This window comes from Poromitra crassiceps (assembly GCF_964638095.1).
Source record: "Poromitra crassiceps genome assembly, chromosome: 4".
In the NCBI taxonomy this organism is placed as follows: Eukaryota; Metazoa; Chordata; class Actinopteri; order Beryciformes; family Melamphaidae; genus Poromitra; species Poromitra crassiceps.
In genome coordinates, this window is record NC_139626.1 from 8026307 (window position 1) to 8046174 (window position 19868).

The window sequence follows — 19868 nt, forward strand, 5'->3', positions numbered from 1 at the left end:
ATCCGAGACCACTTGTGTTTATTTTGTCTGGACTAGCTTTCATGATGTGCCACTACTATCACACCTTACAACACAATACTACCAGGCCAGGCCAGATATGTCTGCTTGTTTCAAATGGGCCACAGTCAATGAATGAATTATGCATTATACTCATCAACTCAATTTGTCCAAAGCATTATTGAAAGAGGGTTTGACAAAATCCTTTTACCGCTGCACTGGCCAACAGAACGTACCAAAATAGTAAAAATCCCCAAATAATCCCAAAATTGCCTGAGTAAATGTCAATAAAGCAACATGAAGTGTTGACATTGTGTATTTTAATATGCTTATGTCCTTAAATAAAACAAAACAATTAAAAAAATAATGAACAAGCAGGGCCCAAATAGGCCATTATGTGATGTTTACATTCTTGCAGTATCGTCCATGCAAGACTTCCAAACTGAGGTGAAGTGCAGTGAAACCAGTCTGCAGACCTCCTCTTCATTCAAAGAAGCCAGGGATCGTACGGCTGGACACACCCCAAAAGATTTGAAAGGGATTTAGTACCAGCTAAGCCGTTCAACACCAATTTAGAAGATTGGGAAAATAAGCATCTTCCTTTTTCAAACACGTTCTCCAATCTTGAAAATGTGGCTGGCACACCAACTTTGGTGGTGCTAAATTAAAAGATTTTTCCAAAGCACGTGTCCCAACTTCACACTCCCTCTTCATTCCGAGCAGCAACACAGTTGTGCTGGGCAACAGTCTCAGCGACGTCCTCCACAGCAGAAGAAGAAGAACCTCTTACGCAGCCTCCTGGCTCTGGGCGGCTCCCTCTGCGCCGTCGCTGTCTGGACTCTGTTGTTTCAGGTACTGCTGCAGCAGGGCCGACAGGTGGGCTGGGTGCCTCTGCAGCAGGGAGGCCGTGTGGGACGTCAGCATGGTCAGACCGCTGACCAGCTCACCCTGGACCACCGTCACCGAGGGAAGTTTGGAGTAGCTGACCACGCCCTGTGCACTCAGCAAGGTGTTCTCTATACAGGCTCCTGTTGGGATGGGACCGGAGCACAGATTAGTGGTGCCGTCGTAACCGAGGAGCCGTGCAGTCGGTGTCTTAACGCGTGGTTCACACCAGAGGCATCTCAGAAAACAGTGCGTCACAGAAGCATGGAGCAGGAGCCTTGGCATTCAGACCAGACGCGCTGTTTTGCTTCATGCCTCGCTCTGGTTTGCCCCCCCGCGCCGGTCACAACTTGTATAGAGACACTGCGTAATGCATCATCATTCAGAAGCCACGCCCAAGACGGGGGAAAACAGAAAGCCCCCCTCCAATCCGGGCGTTCTCCTATGTCACGTGCATGGTTGCGTGTTGCACAAAAAGATCGTATATACGGAAGATGAACACTCCAACTTACTTCCTTGACAGCTAGATCCACATTTTTCTTCTCGCCAATTCTCAATGGCTTCCTTGTTTTGCTCGGGAGTACAAAAAAACTTGAACTGGCGATTTTTTACATTTGTTGTCTGCGCAGCCCCACCACACAACAGCTTTTAGCTATGTTTAATTCAAGGAAAATGACGCTGGTGTGTGGAAATGAACGGAGCTTTTCCCCCGTGATGGGCGTGGCCTATTTCATGCAGTGTCTCTATTTGGCTCGTGTCACGCGTCAAAAATAGACCCCGATGCCAAAAAACCTCACCGCACGCCGCGCGAGGCGCCGCGCTGCAACCGGTGTGATCAGTCTCCCCATGAAATTGCCTCCACAAGGCGTTGCTTCAGCGTCGGATACGCGTCTGGTGTGTTTGGGCTCTAACACCTTGATCACATTTAATATCTGTTGGATCTATTTCAGACAGTGTTGCGTAATCCTCATTTCTACCGGCAGATTCCACCAGGAAGCGTTGCGTGGTTGCGAGGCGAGTGCCGGAGCTGGTCACAGCCTGTCTAGTGAATGCCTGTATCCACCAGGCACGCCGCAGTCTAGCCCTTTTCACCACGGACTGACAACACTAGGGGCTAGTGAAAGAGGCTAGCCGCGGGTCCTGAAGCGTCCCCGAAGCGGCTTTTAATTAAACGGGCCGGAAATCTATTTTTGACGCTTCCCACTTCGAGTTGGGTCAAGCAGCACAGAGCAAAATTCATGACCGAGGAACAAAATTAAAATTTCAAAATAAAACCCAAAACAGTCAGGAGGGGGGACCAATTTGTCAGCAGGGCACCAAAAGAGCCTGCTTTCAATATAATATGCAATTGTATAGCTATCAATTAGGCTACTTGAATGCTTCCATTATTTTGGCAGCTACTTATAGGTTCCAACTACCGGTAGTTTGTTTGAAATTCTTGTGTCAATGAACTAATTCAGTAATGTAAAAAAAAATGGGGGGGGGGGGGGGGAATTAAGAGTAGTCCCACTTCTCCAGGGACCACTACACCACTGTCTGTTAATTGCATCACGGATGCTTTGCATTGATACGCAGGTGTGGCATGTATCCTTCTTTTGCATTGAAAGGAATCTTAATTAAACTGAATGTTTACCCCATTTTTGCTCACGCTGTTGTTTTCGTGAATGTATTTGATCTGTGAATCAATGTTTTATGAAAATACAATCACCTGTGCTTTTCCAAGCATTGTTTCCTAAGCTCCATGGTGGCTTGTGGGTTGAATCTATCCATCTATCATTTAGTCATCTGGGTGGCTGGTTCATCAATGGGACAATTGCCTAATATTAATACTTAACAATTTCTGATAAGATCTAGAAGGTAGACAGAGAGCACAAACCTCCACCAATGCATCAATTCTCCACTTTACTGTTATACACCCAAAGACATCATTCCTATCACTTTCTTTTTCTTAAGTCTGCAAACATGTCCTTCCCTGTCCATCAAATTTCATAGACAAGCGCTCATATGTTTTGGTATATCGTGCTGACAGCCAGACAGGAAGTCAGCATATCATAGTAATACCTCTGAGTCTGTAGCACAGTGGTTCCCAACCTTAGGGTCGCGACCCTAAGTGGGGTCGCCTGGAATTCAAATAGGGTCGCCTGGGAAAAAAATAAAAAATACACCACACACAATTTTATACTACCGAAGTTGATTAGCCTCTTCCCCCCTAGCGGGCCCGCCGGCGGGCTGAGCCCTTGTCATCTCTCACAAATGACTCTCTACAGCAGCCTAGGAAGCAGGCAGCGAGACATACAGTACACCAAAATGTCAGGAAGAAACGTGGCTACAAGACTCTGACAAGCATTTGTATTCAAACGAAAAATAATTCCAACCCCAAGCAACAATATCACCATGTAGCAAAAACAAGAAAACCGTGCATGCCTGCGTTTATGTGGTGATTTGTTTTTGCGAGTGAATCTTTTCTCTCCAAACGAGACGGCTTTGGATAGCTAAGGCTCTGCTCTTTCCAAAGAGGTATAGCTCGTCTCTGAGAGATGAAAACTCACTCAGTAGGCTGTCAAAGAACAGCAAAAAAGTTTTAACGTTTTACAGATAAAACTACAAGTTATGTCTTACCTTTGCTGTTTTCAAATCAAAAGTTGTGTTTGACTTCATAAAAACGCTACTAATTGCTACTCCTAATGCCTCTTCATCATCTTAAAGCGTTGTTTTTTTACAGTCATCGTGTTTACAAAGCCATATGGAGGATTTTACATGGAGTGGTCATCTTCACAGAATAGACGAGCTTTGGGTTCAGTCGACAGCATTTCCTGGAAAACTGTCTGACGTAAATTCTTTCAGTTTACGTCGATTCTATTGGCTCTGACGCTTCCATAGAGGTGTCAATCATCGAAATCGGCCAATGGGGTCCCGAGATATCCCTCTGCGTAACGTCCCAGGCTTTGCCTGCAATTTGAAGAGGCTTTTCTGATTCATTTCACAGAGTAAAAATACAGATATAACGCTTGAGGGTTATCCAAACCATAACGCATATTAACTGAGTACCTATAGTGATATGTAAGTAGGAGAAAAAAAAGGTATTTCAGTGTTCTACCATAGAAAAGTCAAATGGCACCCATGATACCCAAATTGTGCCCAGATCATGTCCGCCTGGGCCTACATGTAGTAAATCATCTGTACAATTGCTCTGGTTCACTTTCTAAGGATTTCCTTTGATACAAGCACTCATAAGATATTAGTCTACTGCTCCATAGAATAATTTGGCTACCAACCCATGATTTTCAGGTGCTTTTCATCCAAAATAGTGTTGTTTTTTTTGGGCGGAGCTTGAATTTTTAATTTTTTGCCATGTTCTAACTGATTTTACTCTGATACAGTACATTTGTAATTAATTCTGACACTTTTACAGCAATCTCACAGGTGTTGGCTAGCTTTTGAAAAAAATAATTTTCAGAAAATACCCTGTAGTTGTGGAGATATACTCAATTCAGTTCAGGCATGTCATTTTCGGCAGGTGAGCTGAAAAATGGGCTTAGGGGTTAACAGGTTAGGGTCACTTGCAACTTCTTTTTATTTATTTATTTCTTTTTATTTTGTTTTTTTAACACATTGACTGCCAGCCGTTTTTTTTTGCTGTAGGTAGCTTCTGCCAAGCCGTTTTTTGAGGATTCTGGCTCATTTTACAAGAGCCGAGGATTATTTTCTGCTTGGAGTTTGTGAACATACAATATCTCAAAAGTACTAATAGAATGTGTACTTTCTCTGTCTAAAAGAGTTAGTTTGTAGAGTTAGTAGTTATGTAAGCATTAGCAATTGAATACAGCATGGTTTTAGCGTCAGAAAAAATATTCAGAGATAAACGGCTTTCTGTGAAATTCGATCACTTTAACCATTCATTTTTGGCATCAGTAAGACCTAAACAATAGTTTTGAACAGTAATTTCCTCCATAACAGCAGGAAACTCCCCTCTGCTCAACTCCTCCCTCCGTGGGCGTTCTTCTTGGCTGCAGCGCCCTGTCACAAGCATTTTCCTACCTGTGCAAATGCACTTTCTCATACTCTCGACCTCTCAAATAAATTTCTGAATAGAAATTAAATTACTCTAAATTAGAGCGAAAAAGAAACAAAAAAGAATGGGTTGAAAATCCCATTCTAAAAGCCTTTTATGGCTGTTTCCAATTTGCAAAATAGCCTGCTGCACCACAAGCGTGTCACCAGTCTCACTGCCCCGCTGCCGCTGTGCGGCTGTGCCTGGCTGTGCCTGTCTGCGTGGCCGCTCCCCGAGGAAGCCCGGCTGGACTCGCCCGCCTCCCGGAGCCCTGGCCGAGAGCTCCGATGAAGCCCCTGCGACTCTGGTCATATTTACGCTGCGTGCCTCAAAGTGTGCTCCATCCGCAATCCACCATGCACGTTTGCAATCCCGCACCGCCAGCAATCAGCGCGGAAACGAAAGCGCCTCCGCCAATCCATTTTCATGAGAATGGAAATGGATCACACTGCTTTTTGCTTGCCTTCCTACTTCCTTGTCGCCACTTAGTGGGTCGGTGGAATGGGTTGTACACGTCCAATACTTATATAAGAGACGTAAAAGGGTTAGATCAACGTCCCACCGTCAAAAAAAAAAAATCGATTCTGAAAACGTGTTTACACGTCGCTGGCAGTCAACAGCTGGATTCTGAAAACGTGTTTACACGTTGTTGGCAGTGAACGTGTTAAGTTCTGAGTTTAAAGCTGTTTAAAATGAGAATCTCTAAGATTTCAGGTTTGTTCTCTTGGGTGACACCTATGGCGATGAGTGGTAATTGCAGGTGAGATCCAAACAGTGTTGCATTATGTGACATTACTAACATCACATACTGTCACTATATACTGCAAAGGCTTCCATCAATGGACCATAGCCCCAATCAACATTGTGAGTGACTCTTTATTTTTTTAGATTAAAATCTTTGAGATTATAACTTTAAATCAGGATTCTGAGAATAAAGTCAGAATTCTGAGATTAACGTCAGAATTCCGAGTTACTGTCAGAATTTTGAGGAAAATAGTCAGAATTTTGAGAAAAAAGTCAGAATTTTGAGAAAAAAGTCAGAATTTTGAGATTAAAGTCAGAATTCTCACATTAAAGTCAGAATTGTGAAGGGAAAAAGAAGCATACTAAATACTGGCGATTAGGGGTGGGGGAAAAAATCGATTCACCTAAGTATCGCGATTTTTAATGTCACGATTTTTTGGATCGATCTTTTATTCCAGAATCGATAATCGCAAATTAAAAAAAAAAAAAAAAAAATTTTTTTGGGTGCTTGCAGTCAGGCCACTCACTGAACAGCAGGCCAGGCGCCGCCTACTGGTTTACTAGTGGTTTTATTACTGTATTAGTTAGTCTGAAGTAATAATTACACTTCAGGGTTAAAGTGGGTGCATCTCATTGTAAAATTGGACTTCAAACGGCCCAAATCTAGCTTCAAACGGCCCAAATTTCACGCGCGTTGGCCCATATCGGCCTGGCCTGCTTGGTATCTAATGCCCGGCCTGAATTATGATCCCAGTCCGCCCCTGTTTTTAACTATATCGCCCAGCCCTACTCATGATATATAATATAGTCTCTAGTGTATGATTCAACTTTTCCCATGTTCTAATCTAGTGTAAAAAAGCAAACAAACTGAAAAAATAAAAGAAAAAAATAAACAAAAATCGCAATAAATCGTAATATCGAATCGCAATAATCGTAGAATCGCAATACTTAAGAATCGCAATATAAATCGAATCGGCACCCAAGAATCGTGATAGTATCGAATCGGGAGATAAGTGAATCGCCACAGCCCTACTGGCGATGTCTCGAATGTCTCATGTCCCTAGATTTTTGTAACGTCAAAGTAGGGTCACGAGCCAAAAAAGGTTGGGAAGCCGTGCTGTAGCAAGTAATATGAAATGCAAAATTGACATGTTCACATAATGTACAGTACATACCCAGGAGTGCCATCTGTGGGCTGCCCCTCAGAGTCACCAGCATCTCCTTCGGCTTTGGCTCTTTGCTGATAAACAGCACTGTTGGGCCGATGAACAGAGGGGCCATGTTGCTGTACATGCTGTCATTCAGGAATGACCTCATCACCTGAAAATGTGCGTGATCAAAGATGAGATGAAACTTGGTCCATTACATCACTGAGCCACCACTTAAATACAGATCAGTGACAGTGTTATCCTTGGATGGTCAGAGTTGAGGATGGTTAGAGTTGATGTCGAGGCATGTCAGTCGTACCTGGTTGGGGAAGAACTTGACAGTGATGCCATGCTTATAAAGTCTGTGTTTGAGAATGATCATGTCTTCAGAGTTGGTGGCGTTGTTCTGGACCACAGCAATCATCTTGCAGTCCTGGAATATTTTCTTCACTTCCCTCTTTAAGAGCAACGCTAGACCACTCTCCTGATGGAATAGAGAAAGGGGAAAAGTTTGATTTGTCTCACAGTCAAGTTGGATACCACAAAATTCTGTATATTGCGTGCTCCTTTCTAGCGTCACCGGCTCAACTGGCAGTGCTCATTTCTACCGCGTCTCGTTGATTCATGACCATCGAGGTCTGGCCCGCCTCGCGGGCTCGCAGATGCATGCACGTGCTCGCCCTGCCTCACACGCTGCACGGCCTCGCCCGCTCAACTGGCATCGTAGTTGAGCAATTGTGGGCAGCGCAACCCGTGGCCTTATTTTGGTAGTGATATAGAGTTACTGGATAACTATTGACAAAATGATTTTAATGTCAGCGTCTGGTCAAGCCTTCTGACCAGGCTGGATATAGGCTAACGTTAGATTCAAGATTCAAGTTTATTATTTGGAATAGATCAATGTTAGCTTGGTTAGCTAACATTGAGTGATGTTGAAACGGGGACTTTGGCTAACCCCTCGAAAATTCCTTATAAAGTATGGGGTGTCGGTCGCCAAGTTTGGCGTGTTAATGTTACTCTGTGCCATTTTTCAATGACAACTTAGTCTCACTTGGTCAGAGTATCTCCACACTTCGTTTAGCGCTGTACCAGCGGTACTGACAGACAACGACCCCAGCTGCTGACTGCTACTAAAACTAGTGAGAGGGGGGCTGTGGGCAGCATGGTGTGGTGTGTCCGTGTGTGTGGCTGTTGTTGGAGGCAGAGAATGACTTGATGAACAGAAATGGTCAAAATATAAGATGTGACACTTGACAGCATTATGTGGTTTATTTGAAATTCAAGGTCTTTTTAAGCACTTTGTTGACAAAGGGGGCTATTTTCAAGGTATTCCAGTACTTGATTTTCTCTCGCTCTCTCACTCTCAAAATTCAAGCACTTCAAGGAGCTTGTGCGAACCCTGTTCTTGACTGTAAATCCTGGTGAAATTACAAGATTATTTTCCTGGCATCAACCTTGCTCCAATATTATTTAGCGTAAAAGGATTGGATGAAGACCAGTTCCCTTGTTGGGGTCTAATTCAGGCCCTGCTACTTACCTCCTGAACTGTTTTCGTTTGGGATGGATAAGCGCCTGGAGGAACAACACGTTTTGGAGGGATGTACTCAGTGACAGCAAGAAGCTTGGCTTTGAGAATGTGCATGGGTTTCCTGTGTCGGGTCACAGCTTTGGACCCATGTCGGACGCTCTGTGTCAGGGGCAGCCATCCTAAAAGTCAGAAAACACTGATTTTTAGGCTCATAGATTTGACTTCAGCAAGATGGCTCTATTTACCTTTTCATGCATTTTACTGGACACATAACGGCATTGCACCTTTATCTGAACTAAATGTGCTGTGGATATTTGACAGACAGGTGAGAATCTGCAGGTTACACAGCAACACAAAACAACACAGCTGCAAGCAACACTCCAGTAAATGTCACACACAGCTATCTCAAATAGAAACATGCAGAATCAGCAGTCCTCAATGGACTGCAGGTAGGTAGTACAATGTAACTTAACAGTTGTCGCTAGCGTTAACTTTTACAATCGTTGTAGCGTACAATGTGCTTCAGCCGCTAGCTCAACTGACTGAATGACAACAGCACGTTACAGTCTGATTGAGGCTGGCGTGTCAACATTAGCTAGCTGTACGACAGCTAAGCTTACGGTAGTACATAACAACACAACCTAGCGTTAATGAATTCGTCTTCATGAAACATAACACAATAACCTACTTAATCTAATGTCATATATAACGTTAACTATACATTATTATTACCCTGTTTCGGTAGTAGCTTCACACACAAGGTCGCCGCCATCTTTGACACTGATGACAGCCAGGAAAACGTGACGTGAGTCAGGAAGTGATGATCGAACGACGGGCATCTTCTTCTTCTTCTTTTTGATTTCCGGCAGTGTAGACGCTACTCGGCGTATTACTGCCCTCCACAGTTCAAATGGAATTTGATGTCTTCTTTATAGTTCTTCTTCCCAAAATGCTCCCATTCATAAATATTGTCCATACTAACACTCAGACGTTAATTGTCTGAGTTTGCGCAAATGCGTCCCTCAGTATTTTATCGATATCTGTTCCCGATACGTCCACCACATCCAGGAACCTCTTTGCAGCATCCACCACCATTTCAGTCCTCTCAGTCTTCCCAGTTATAGTAGCAGCACAGTTCAACACCATAGCAATAAAGGCCAAGAATCGCTTCTTATCCATGCAGATAACATTACTCTGACTCGATCTGTCCATTTCCTTTCTCGGTTCCTTTTGTACACCCACGCTATCCTCATTTCTTTCCACCCTCTCACGTTTCCTCTCCACACTTTTGACAGCCTCAGCATATGACAACCCTTTCTTTTCTCTGACTTTACTCACTATTCCTTCTCGGATTCTTTTTGGGCACTGTGCTGATCCTGTATAGTGTTTTCCCTCACAATGCAGGCATTTCACCTGCTGTTCACACTCATTGCCATACCTCATATCACAATCTTCCTTCCCACACCGACCACACCTTTTATCTCCTCTACACACCGCAGCTACATGACCATACTCTTGACAACTGAAACACCTGAGCGGCGCCCTTTCATAGGGCCTCACCCTGTAGCTCACACTGTCCAGGAACACTCTTTCCGGAATCCCTTCACTAAAAGACAGACACACAGATAAACTATCCTCTTTCCTACCTTCTACAAACCTAGACATCCTTCTAGCCTCATACACACTCTCTACCTGTTCCTCAAATAACTCCACCTCCACCTCAAGCGGCACACCACTGACTACTCCTTTCTTCATCGGCTCTTTGCTTAGTTTAAAGCACTCAACCATACACTGCTTATACTTACCTATCTCAATTACTTTCATTCCCTGATCCTGTGACACACACTCTATTACTACCAACCCACTTCTAGTTACCCTTATCGCTTTTACTACACCAACTTTCCTTTCCATAAACTTTCCCAACTCATGCAGGTTACTGAAAATTCCATCCACTTTTGACTTCGCTCTCATTCCTACACTATACGAACCCTCACTCCCTTGCCTCACCTTCTTCACTTCCTGATAGCCACCGTCACTTGAGTTACTACTTGATACACGATTACGTTTATTTTCAAGATCCCTTGTATCCTCATCACTTTCTGATTCATTCTCATTCGCACTCTCAAACGCCATTGCCGCCATTTTTTTCCGCCACGCCGCTTGCTCCGCCATCCTCATGCGACCCTCTCTCTTCCTCCCTCTCAACGACGGGCATCGATTGGTTGGCGTAGTTTTAATAGCAGTTCAATGTCCTTAACCAGGTTACGTCAATGTCGTAAATGTCAATTTCGTGCGTTTGCTTGGTAAGCATGATGAGGCGCATACTCAGTAGACATTTATTGATGAATATCTGTATATATGGGGAAAACCTGCAGTCGCATGCTTCTCTGACAGTGTGTCGCCAGTCCATTTTTTCGCTGCATTTTAGCACAAAATCGACGAGTGAAACTACAACCATGGATCTGAGTGACATGAGGAAGAAATACAAAGGAGAGGGGGAGGTAAATGTAACGTTAAAGTAGTTGAGTTACACCCTGCACTAACGCTGCTATAAAGACCTCAGTCAGCTTTGCCCAATGTTTGTGACTTCTGAACTGTTTCAATTAAGCTGTGTGTCCAGATGTTTTGCCTTACATTAATGTGCTGTATGAGTATGCATGGGTACAGCTGAGCTGTCCTTCTGGGAATGTGCTGGCCTTCTCTTTTTGTCCTCTTGCCCACTAGAATTCAAACGTATCAGTGAGGCATTTACACCTGGCGTTAACATGCGTTTTCTGCCATCAGATTACAATCAGATTGTATTTTATCACTTCAGCCTGATTCCATTTACACCTAGCGTTAACAACATGCATTTTCTGCAATCTGATTGCAATCAGATTGCAGAAATGGTTGTCCTCTCAATCCGCATAAAGTTGCTGTAGGCCTATCCAGATTGAGAGGACACATTGCATCTACACTTGTGTTCAATGTGTACACAATGCATCCCTGACCACCTCCGGAGGTGGTTCGGCCGATCAGATTGCAATCCATCTTCAATGCGTTTTGGGGGTGTTTACACCTGGCATTTCAAGTGATAAAACACAATCTGATTGCAATCTGATCACAGAAAACACATGTTAACCCCAGGTGTAAATGGCCTCAGTGACTCATTCAAGGCCTGCATGAAATGTTAGTGATGTCTGCTTCACATGGCTCTGTGTGAAGTGCATTGCGTTCACGTTGTTATTTTGTTCATAGTGCTTTGAGGAGACTCAGCTTGTTTCCCTGGACCCCATCAAGCAGTTTGGAAATTGGTTTGATGAAGCCACAAAGTGCCCTGGAATTGGAGAGCCAAACGCTATGTGCATCGCTACTGCCACCAAGTGAGTACCGGTAATAATACCACCACACATGAACGTGCGCTTATTTTCTAGGGCTTTTCCCAATCTCATGCCATTGCCAACCAGTTTGTTTCTGTGTGTTCAGGGAAGGACGGCCATCCTCTCGAATGGTCCTGCTGAAAGGATACAGCGACGACGGCTTCCGTTTCTTTACCAACTATGAGAGTCGAAAGGGCGGCGAGCTGGTTGGTAACTCGTCTCCCTCTCTCTTTCTCACCTTAACCCATCTATTCCACAGAAACCATGTCATGTTACGTCTTTATCATATTTTCCATGTCCACAGGAGAGCAACCCCTATGCAAGCCTGGTCTTCTACTGGGAGCCCCTGAACAGACAGGTACAAGTACAGCAACTCTCGATGTAACTATCGGTTTATTTCCTGATAATGATATTGCTCAATGGAGTTGTTCAACGATCATTTGAATATTTGTGTGCAGATTCGCATCGAGGGCAACGTGGCGCGGACCCCCTGCCAGATCTCTTGCGACTACTTCCACTCTCGACCAAAGAGCAGCCAGATCGGGGCTGTTGTGAGCAGACAGAGCACTCCGGTTCCCGACAGAGATGTAAGAACCAAAACGATATGATGTCTTTGTGATCGTACAGTATCTGCAACTCAATGTGTTAGAATCTCCCAGAAATGATGAAGTGAATGTGTGTTTGTGTGTTGTTATGTATGTGATTTATTTACTGGCCAGCTGTTTTCACAATGTCCTTTCTTTTAGTATCTAATGCAGAAAAATGCAGAATTGGAGGAAAAGTACAAAGATGCAGAGGTGCCTATGCCTGACTACTGGTAAGCAATTGTTTGTTCTTTATGGTAAAACTGACCATAAATTAGGCTACCACATACTAAAACAACCAGACATAAGGACAGTTTCTTCCCACAGGCCATCATTCTGATGGTGTACACTTGAATCACTTTACCTGTTGCACCTACATTGAGGGGGTTCCAGGGGGTCCCCAGCAAAAAGGGGGGTAATTTATTTTCGCTATAATTCCATTAATAAGTAACACAATGACTATTTTGGTTATGGGTTGTATACACTTTCTGTAATAAAATGTCTAAAAGCATCAATCTTATTATCATATCAAGTTCAAGTAGTTTATTTGTCATATGTATAATACAATGTACTGTATAAATACAATGAAATTCTTTATGCTCGAGCACCCTCAGCCTTACATACACAAGGACATGGTCACAAAGACCGACAGAAAAAGGGTGTAGACCTACATAACTATGTAGGCTACACGTGATACAGACATGTCTGTACACAGTGCGTGTAAACATGACACAAACCACAATACAGTACAATATAATAATGGTGCACAACAAAGTGACAGTGTGTTGCAGTGTGTGTGAGTCAACTGTTCAGCAGCCTGACTGCCTGAGGGAAAAAGCTGTTACTGAGACGGGTGGTGTGTGATTTGATGCTCCGATAGCGTTTTTTGGAAGGGAGGAGTGAGAACAGGGTATGAGCGGGGTGGCTGGTGTCTTTGATAATGTTTTTGGCTTTCATTTTACAGCGAGTGGTGAAGATGTTATGGAGGTTTGGTAGTTCTGTGCCGATGATTTTAGCTGCTGTCTTCACAGTCCTCTGCAGCAGTCTGCAGTCCTGGGCGGTCAGGTTGCTGTACCACACTGTGATACACCCTGTCAGAACACTTTGACAGGGTGTATCACAGTGTGGTACGGCAACCTGACTGATATGGGGGACCGTGGGACAAAATCCTATCAAATGGGGGTCCGTGGTCTAATTTTTGTCAGTTTAGGGGTCCTTCATGTGAAAACATTTGAGAACCACTGCACTACTCTAAGGTGAAACATGTTAAATGAACTGTGCAATAACTTTGTAATAACTGTCCCAAAGCTGTGTCTCAATAACTCAATAACTGTGCACTCAAAGCTTATATTACTTATAGCCTTGTTTACAATCCAGTGACTGGTTTACATATACTTAGACTGTACATAGGTATACTATTATTATTATTATTATTTTCTTATACACATTTATAATGGTCACTCTACATCACACGTATTGTATATAAAGTAAATAGCAGCTTTTTTGCATACCCTTTCTCTTTCCTGTATAAGTAGTACATTGAGAGCAACATATACCAGAGTCAAATTCCGTGTATGTCTACATACTTGGCCAATAAAGCTGATTCTGATTATGAGCATAAATGATTCCATTGATGGGGATCCTAAATAGGAAAGCTTCTTGCACACTTGAACCTGAGCATCAGTGTTGGTTTTAATGAATAAATATGTCTTTATTCTTCACCCAAATGTGCATTGCAGTAACTTATTTATTAACCATCCCGTGTGCGGGGCCTTCTAATAGGGGTGGCTATATCATCAAGCCTTACCGGATGGAGTTCTGGCAGGGGCAGACCACCAGACTTCATGACCGCATCGTCTTCACGAGGCCAACGAGCGGAGAGGCTGAGCTGGAGGAGTTTCAGCACCCTGCAGAGGGAGGCTGGGTGTACCAGCGGCTCTCCCCTTGAGAAGAACCCCAATATTCAAGGTAACGGATGCAGGAAAGGACAGAATGACCTCATCATCACTGATAAACGAGTCATCATCTTTACCTGACTTGAAATAACCGCTCCTCTAGATATTGATGGGAAAGTATTTGATGTTGATAAGTTAGTGCTGCTATGTAGTTCTCACTGAACCAAACCATGGTACGTTTCTCAATGTCAGCGGGGTTCACATGTTTTTTCAATGGTAACCATGGGTGACAAAAAAACGGTGTGATGCAACCTAACTGTACTGTACAACTTTACACATTCTGTACAGTGTAGCAAGTGGCTGTTTTAGGATTGAGAAGACACTGTGGCATACAGGACTATGTGACTCTGCAGAGCAAAGTCTGTCTGGTGGCTGTCAAACAATGATTGACAGTACAGTCGGTTATTAAACGTTGTTAACCTCTGGGAAGTAGGAAATGGTGTCTCATGTCCTGAAAAGTATAATGTGTAAAGCTGTCAGTGGAGAGAGGAGCACATCTCTCTCTAGTCTTCTAGATGCTGCTTTATTTGACCCAGACGCACTGCACTTGCTCGTTAATTTGAATGTAATTCATGTGGCCCTAAGTTACACCTGAGTTGAATAGATCATGGTATTGATCACACGTCACCAGTCTTCAGCCCGGTTCACACCAAAGATTTGCAACGCAACAAAACTGTTCCAGTACAAAGTTGCAACAGTCTTAACTCTGAACAGTCCTGTCTCATCTCGACTCCAGTCATTTTTAAAGGTAGCCAGAGTATGGCAATCAGTTGCAAGTTTCAACTTGTTGCGTTGTGAATCTTTGGTGTGAACTGGACTTTAAATTCATTCAAAGAGCTGATTATGTTAATTGTGCCAAGTTTATTATGTGTATGATGCATTTCTAGTGGTGTTTGAGAATGAGATTGTTGATATATTGTTATATATATATATATATATATATATAGTTGATTGTTGAAATAATTTTTGACTTAAAATTGCATTTCTTAACTGAGCTGGAGCTGATAAAGTTTTATTTGGTAACCGAAGACTAAGTGCTTTCTTTGACCAGTAGATGGCACTCATACAACACTAGAAAAATATATTATATACATACATTATATAACCTTGACACAAAAAAAAACATCCGCAAGAGTTAATTTTAAAGTCAGAAAGGGAAAGATCTGTATGCTCTATATATGAACTGCTACAGGATTTTTATAGAATCTATACAAGGTAACTGTATCCCACGTGTGAATTGACAACGTTGAATGTCTTATTTATTTATATCATGTAAAGTAGAGTCTTTGGTAGAGCTAAGCCATGGCGTATCAAATGTCAGTCTCTGCTTACCGTCACCATGTCAACAAAACCTCAGTCATCATCCAACTTAGGCTCAGATGAAGTAGCAAACTTCTTGGTTACCCAAAAGAATCATACCAGTAAGAGTCGGACTTGTAAATCAGTCGTGATACCATGACCTCCATGTTGAGCTCATTGTGAGAAACCCATCCAGATGATCAAACCCTTCACAGAGTGCTTCTGCCTATTACTCCATGCTAGGACAAATGCAAAGGACTCCTATACATATCAACACATCTTAACACATTTATTAAAAACAAAATACAATTTTCATTTTAGGATTTCAGAATGTATTATCTCTGAGAATATAAACAGAATATTTTTAATTTACCATATCAGTGGGGGTATCCACATGATATTTCAGAAACCAGCATACTCAATTTCTTTCTATGCTTTGATAATAATAAAAAAAAAAAAAGTTGTAGAAAAACTTCTGTGCTTTAGTTGTACTGTTCACAGATGTATCTTCACTTGTGCACCGAGAATGAGACAGAATGTTTTTTTGTTTGTTTTTTGCCCTGGGTACAAGACAGAAGGGTGTATATCCAGAATTATCCCTATAACAAAAATTGATTTGACCATTCATCCTCAATAATTAAAGAATATAGAGATAAGTCCATAAAGATGTCAGCATCTGGTTAAGCAAATGTCTTGACTTTTACCGTCATGTCACCAATACTTTTTTGTAAGAGACTGCGATTAATAAGTGTTGGTTTTTAGATAGTGGATATTTCGTTTGGGAAGGAAACCCCCAAAAGATCCAAAGGAAAATGTCCCCAGTGCTTTTGTTTATCCTGCCTTCACCTCTAGATAATGTCTTATGTCGATAATGTCTCTATGGTTGTCTGCTGATAGCGGTTGTTTGAATAGGTATGAGTTAGTCTCCGGTGGTTACAGTATCTGCCTGGGTGTGGTACACGCACGGTAACGAGTGTTTCTCCACCTTGCACGGTTGCAGCTTTAGTGCCAGTTTGGCTGTGCTTGTGTGTTTTATAGCCTTCTCTTCTAAGCTTTTACGAGTGTGACACTGACATGTGACACATCTGTGTTCAAGCATGCGTGTGCATTTTGGGGATGTGTGTGTGTGTGCGTTATTTCTCAGTCTGTTTGTTATTCTTGAGGTTCTCGTCAATGAGGCTGTGCTCGGGGAACAGATTGGGGTTCTCCGCCAGCGTGGCACGGACCTTCTTCTTCTCCTTGAAGCGGCCGGAGTGGGAGACCTTCACGTGGCGGCCCTTGGTTGCAGACTTATCCACGATCTTCTCCAGCCTGGCATTGAACTGGCTGTCCGTAGGGTCTGGAGGAGGGTTACTGCTCGGGTGATCCTTGTTGCCCGTGTTGCTGCCATACTCAGCTGGGATCTCATACAGCACCTTGGCTTCGGCTTTCTTTTTGCGCGAGAAGGTCAGCTTCCACCAGCTAGGGTCAGCCATGGCTCCGCCTCCGACACACACTGGAAGACTGACCTGAAGGGCACAGAGCACACACTTAGGGCACTGGAGGGCATGCTGTTATTGACCATTATAATGGATAGATTTACACCTGACTTAATATTGCAATGCAGATCAAATATACATGGACATAATTGGAAAAGGTTTATCCTCATCTAGATAGATAGATAGCAGGGGGTTTCAAAGTCTGAGACTGTGGGCCTCCCCCCAGACAATGGCATTATTGATCGTACCATTGTACAGAGGGCGACATTATCGTACAAATACGATCATTATCATACACCTGGCAATGCTGTCGCTGTTTGACATACTTCGCCAAATACATAAACAAAGGTCTGTCTGAAGGCATTTATTGGTGTCTGACTCTGGGAAAGGGGGAAAACAGTAAAAACTGCTCTATTATGTCTTTAACCAAATCATCACACACATTTAAGCTATTCTATGTGATCTCTTTTTAATAACGAATGGAATTGTTTTCCATTTCCATTCACTGAGCCTCCCTGAAACTGTCTGGAGCCCAGGGGAGGCCTGCCTCCCACTTAGATAGATAGATAGATAGATAGATAGATAGATAGATAGATAGATAGATAGATAGATAGATAGAAAGATTGATTGATTGATTGATTGATTGATTGATTGATTGATAGATAGATTGATAGATTCTGGTGTCCTATCCGTAGCTCACACAATCTGATAAACATATAACTACAGGTTAGAGACACAATAAAAGAGGTAATGGTATGCCTGCCCACTGCCCAGGGATTAAATGGATAGGCAGGCAGTTATTTTATTTGTATTTTTTTATTTTTTTTATTTTTTTGGGGGGGTGGCGGGGGGATGTAGCAAAAATATGAGCGCATCTTCTGAAACATAATGTGCACTTTGGTTTCGATGCCAGGTGTGCCTGTGGCCTTCCAGTCAGCATGCTGTATGGCCCAGGGGTGGCCAAACTTTTTTGGTTGTGGGCCGCATACAGAAACATCTAAGGAGTCGCAGCCAAACAATATTGTTTAACCTGTTTAGACTGAAAGCGCCATCAAAAATTTCATTTCTACCTAAATAAATATATGACACATAGTTTATTGATGTGCTCACCTATTACAATATGTCTGTATGTTTTCAAATGTTCTTGTCCTGTGCCAACAGTTTAAGACGGAGATAATTTCACCAACATTCAGTATTAAAAATGTAAAAAAAAAACAGACAAAAACATAAATAGACCAGGTCAGCGTACTCAAACCCATTTTCAATGGTTTTAAATGGAAAAAAAACGAAATGGAGGGGGAATCCGTTTCTTTGTTATTGTTTTTCAGTGTATGGTATGGTGTGCTGCATAATGTGGATTTGCTCTGACGTCAGGTTGAGCCCATGCTGGGATGCCTCTGATGTGACATCATTGGCAACACATGGCTCCCACTGTTAATCATTTTCCAGTCAGAGCAGGTCGCCCTCGTTCTCCAGGTTGTGTCAAGGAGATGAACGGCGCTCTGGTTTCTGGGCTCTGCTGTACAGTGCACATCTATCACAAGCAGCCTCAGAGCGCAGACAGTAATTGTGGATGGCTGCTTCTCATCCGTGGCTCATCTCAGTGATTAGGGGGGTGTAACCTAATGGAGGAGGACACCTGACACTCAGCTGATAAATTAATGAGCATCTGAAGAGTATCCCCTGTCGCTCCCATGCGATCTGATATGAAGTCAGAAAGAAAAGGCCTTTCGGCTGATGAGGAGGCAAGCTGTTGCCTTGAGGTCGCTCCCGAGGCACCGTCCATTTGTTATATAATAACACAAAGCAAAGGACAGACTATTGTCAGCAGCATCACAAAACAACTGTGTGCTTCTGGATGATCTATGTACACAACTTCAACCAATGCAAACGCATGGATAAAAACACAGGCATGCAGTTAGCCATTACAGAGCATGTACATTAAGCCTAGCTATTGTGTCTTTTGATCCTGACAGGAGAGAGCTGCTCAGTCACCTGGCAACCTTCCACTGTAGCTAAAATAACTCCCTATCAAACAATAACATGGTAACACTGCATTATATCAAGAGTTTCAAAAACAAAAAAGGATCAAATATATATAAGAGATATAGATATATAATATCAGATAGCCTACAGAGATCTGCCATACTGGTAACATGAAAAAGTGTATTGTAGTTGTACTACTAAACTGGAAGATTAAGATCAATGATGGCTGCATGTATTCCAAAATTCAACGTGCGTGATCAAGGCATGCGTAAATTGTAAGATCAAGTCATGCCAAGTGATTTGCTGTGGGAAAGCAACAACATGACATGTTCACCATGGTAACACATCAATCTTCACCTTAGTAAACAGTATCATTAAACTGGGAGTGAGGATTGAGTGGGAACTTCCTCGTTACAACACCTATAGCTCCACACACTGCTTTTTAATGGTCTCTTATCACACTTCCTCCTCTGTCATATAACGTAGTACTGTGATAACCGTGTTAAATGCATGTCAAACTGAAATCAACTTGAAGCATTTAACTGAAAATTAAACATAAAATAGTATCTGGATTAAAATGTAATAAACCAAGTCCCACAAGTATGATCGTATATGCAAGTATGGCAGTCAGGAAGTTAAGGACAATACAAATCTGCTTTTGGTGTGGTCATTTTTATCATGGATCACCCATGCAAATATACGTGACCTTTGCAGAAACACTCATCTCACTCTTATCTGCATCGCCTGACGTAAGGCACCAAGTGGTGCAAAGGTTCAGGACATGGTATGAGAAACAAATAATAATAATACTGCCACTATCATATTTAAATTGTCTTCTTACTTCTTCTGTATGA

The 19868-nt window shown here is 42.7% G+C and overlaps 3 protein-coding genes across 3 annotated transcripts in view; 1 reads left to right on the top strand and 2 right to left on the bottom strand.

Moving 5' to 3' along the window:
- Positions 1-300: 300 nt before the first annotated feature.
- On the bottom strand, positions 301-9147 carry mrpl10 (mitochondrial ribosomal protein L10). The gene is made up of 5 exons (XM_083635270.1): positions 9086-9147; positions 8363-8532; positions 7145-7309; positions 6853-6997; positions 301-1025 (listed from the first exon to the last, which is right to left on the bottom strand). The coding sequence occupies exons 1-5, from the start codon at positions 9123-9125 to the stop codon at positions 784-786; spliced, it is 762 nt and encodes a 253-aa protein (XP_083491396.1). The 5' UTR covers positions 9126-9147; the 3' UTR covers positions 301-783.
- Positions 9148-10699: 1552 nt separating this feature from the next.
- On the top strand, positions 10700-15132 carry pnpo (pyridoxamine 5'-phosphate oxidase). Its single transcript, XM_083636324.1, has 7 exons — positions 10700-10854; positions 11591-11715; positions 11819-11918; positions 12017-12070; positions 12171-12299; positions 12459-12529; positions 14079-15132. The coding sequence occupies exons 1-7, from the start codon at positions 10810-10812 to the stop codon at positions 14242-14244; spliced, it is 690 nt and encodes a 229-aa protein (XP_083492450.1). The 5' UTR covers positions 10700-10809; the 3' UTR covers positions 14245-15132.
- Positions 15133-16583: 1451 nt separating this feature from the next.
- Positions 16584-19868, bottom strand: part of prr15lb (proline rich 15 like b) — a 5241-nt gene continuing 1956 nt past the window's right edge. The window contains exon 2 of the mRNA XM_083636200.1: positions 16584-17058. Coding sequence (XP_083492326.1) covers positions 16684-17025 — 342 coding nt within the window. The 5' untranslated portion in view covers positions 17026-17058 and the 3' untranslated portion in view covers positions 16584-16683. The remainder of the gene's footprint in view (positions 17059-19868) is intronic.

Bases quoted from the DNA above. Each gene is read 5' to 3' on its own strand.
- mrpl10 (XM_083635270.1), bottom strand. From the start codon at position 9,125: ATGGCGGCGACCTTGTGTGTGAAGCTACTACCGAAACAGG. The intron at 8,533-9,085 runs GTAATAATAATG...TCTGACTTTTAG, and splicing joins GAAGCTACTACCGAAACAGG to GATGGCTGCCCCTGACACAG. The intron at 6,998-7,144 runs GTACGACTGACA...GCACATTTTCAG, and splicing joins TCAAGTTCTTCCCCAACCAG to GTGATGAGGTCATTCCTGAA.
- pnpo (XM_083636324.1), top strand. From the start codon at position 10,810: ATGGATCTGAGTGACATGAGGAAGAAATACAAAGGAGAGGGGGAG. The intron at 11,919-12,016 runs GTTGGTAACTCG...CCATGTCCACAG, and splicing joins GTCGAAAGGGCGGCGAGCTG to GAGAGCAACCCCTATGCAAG. The intron at 12,071-12,170 runs GTACAAGTACAG...ATTTGTGTGCAG, and splicing joins GGGAGCCCCTGAACAGACAG to ATTCGCATCGAGGGCAACGT.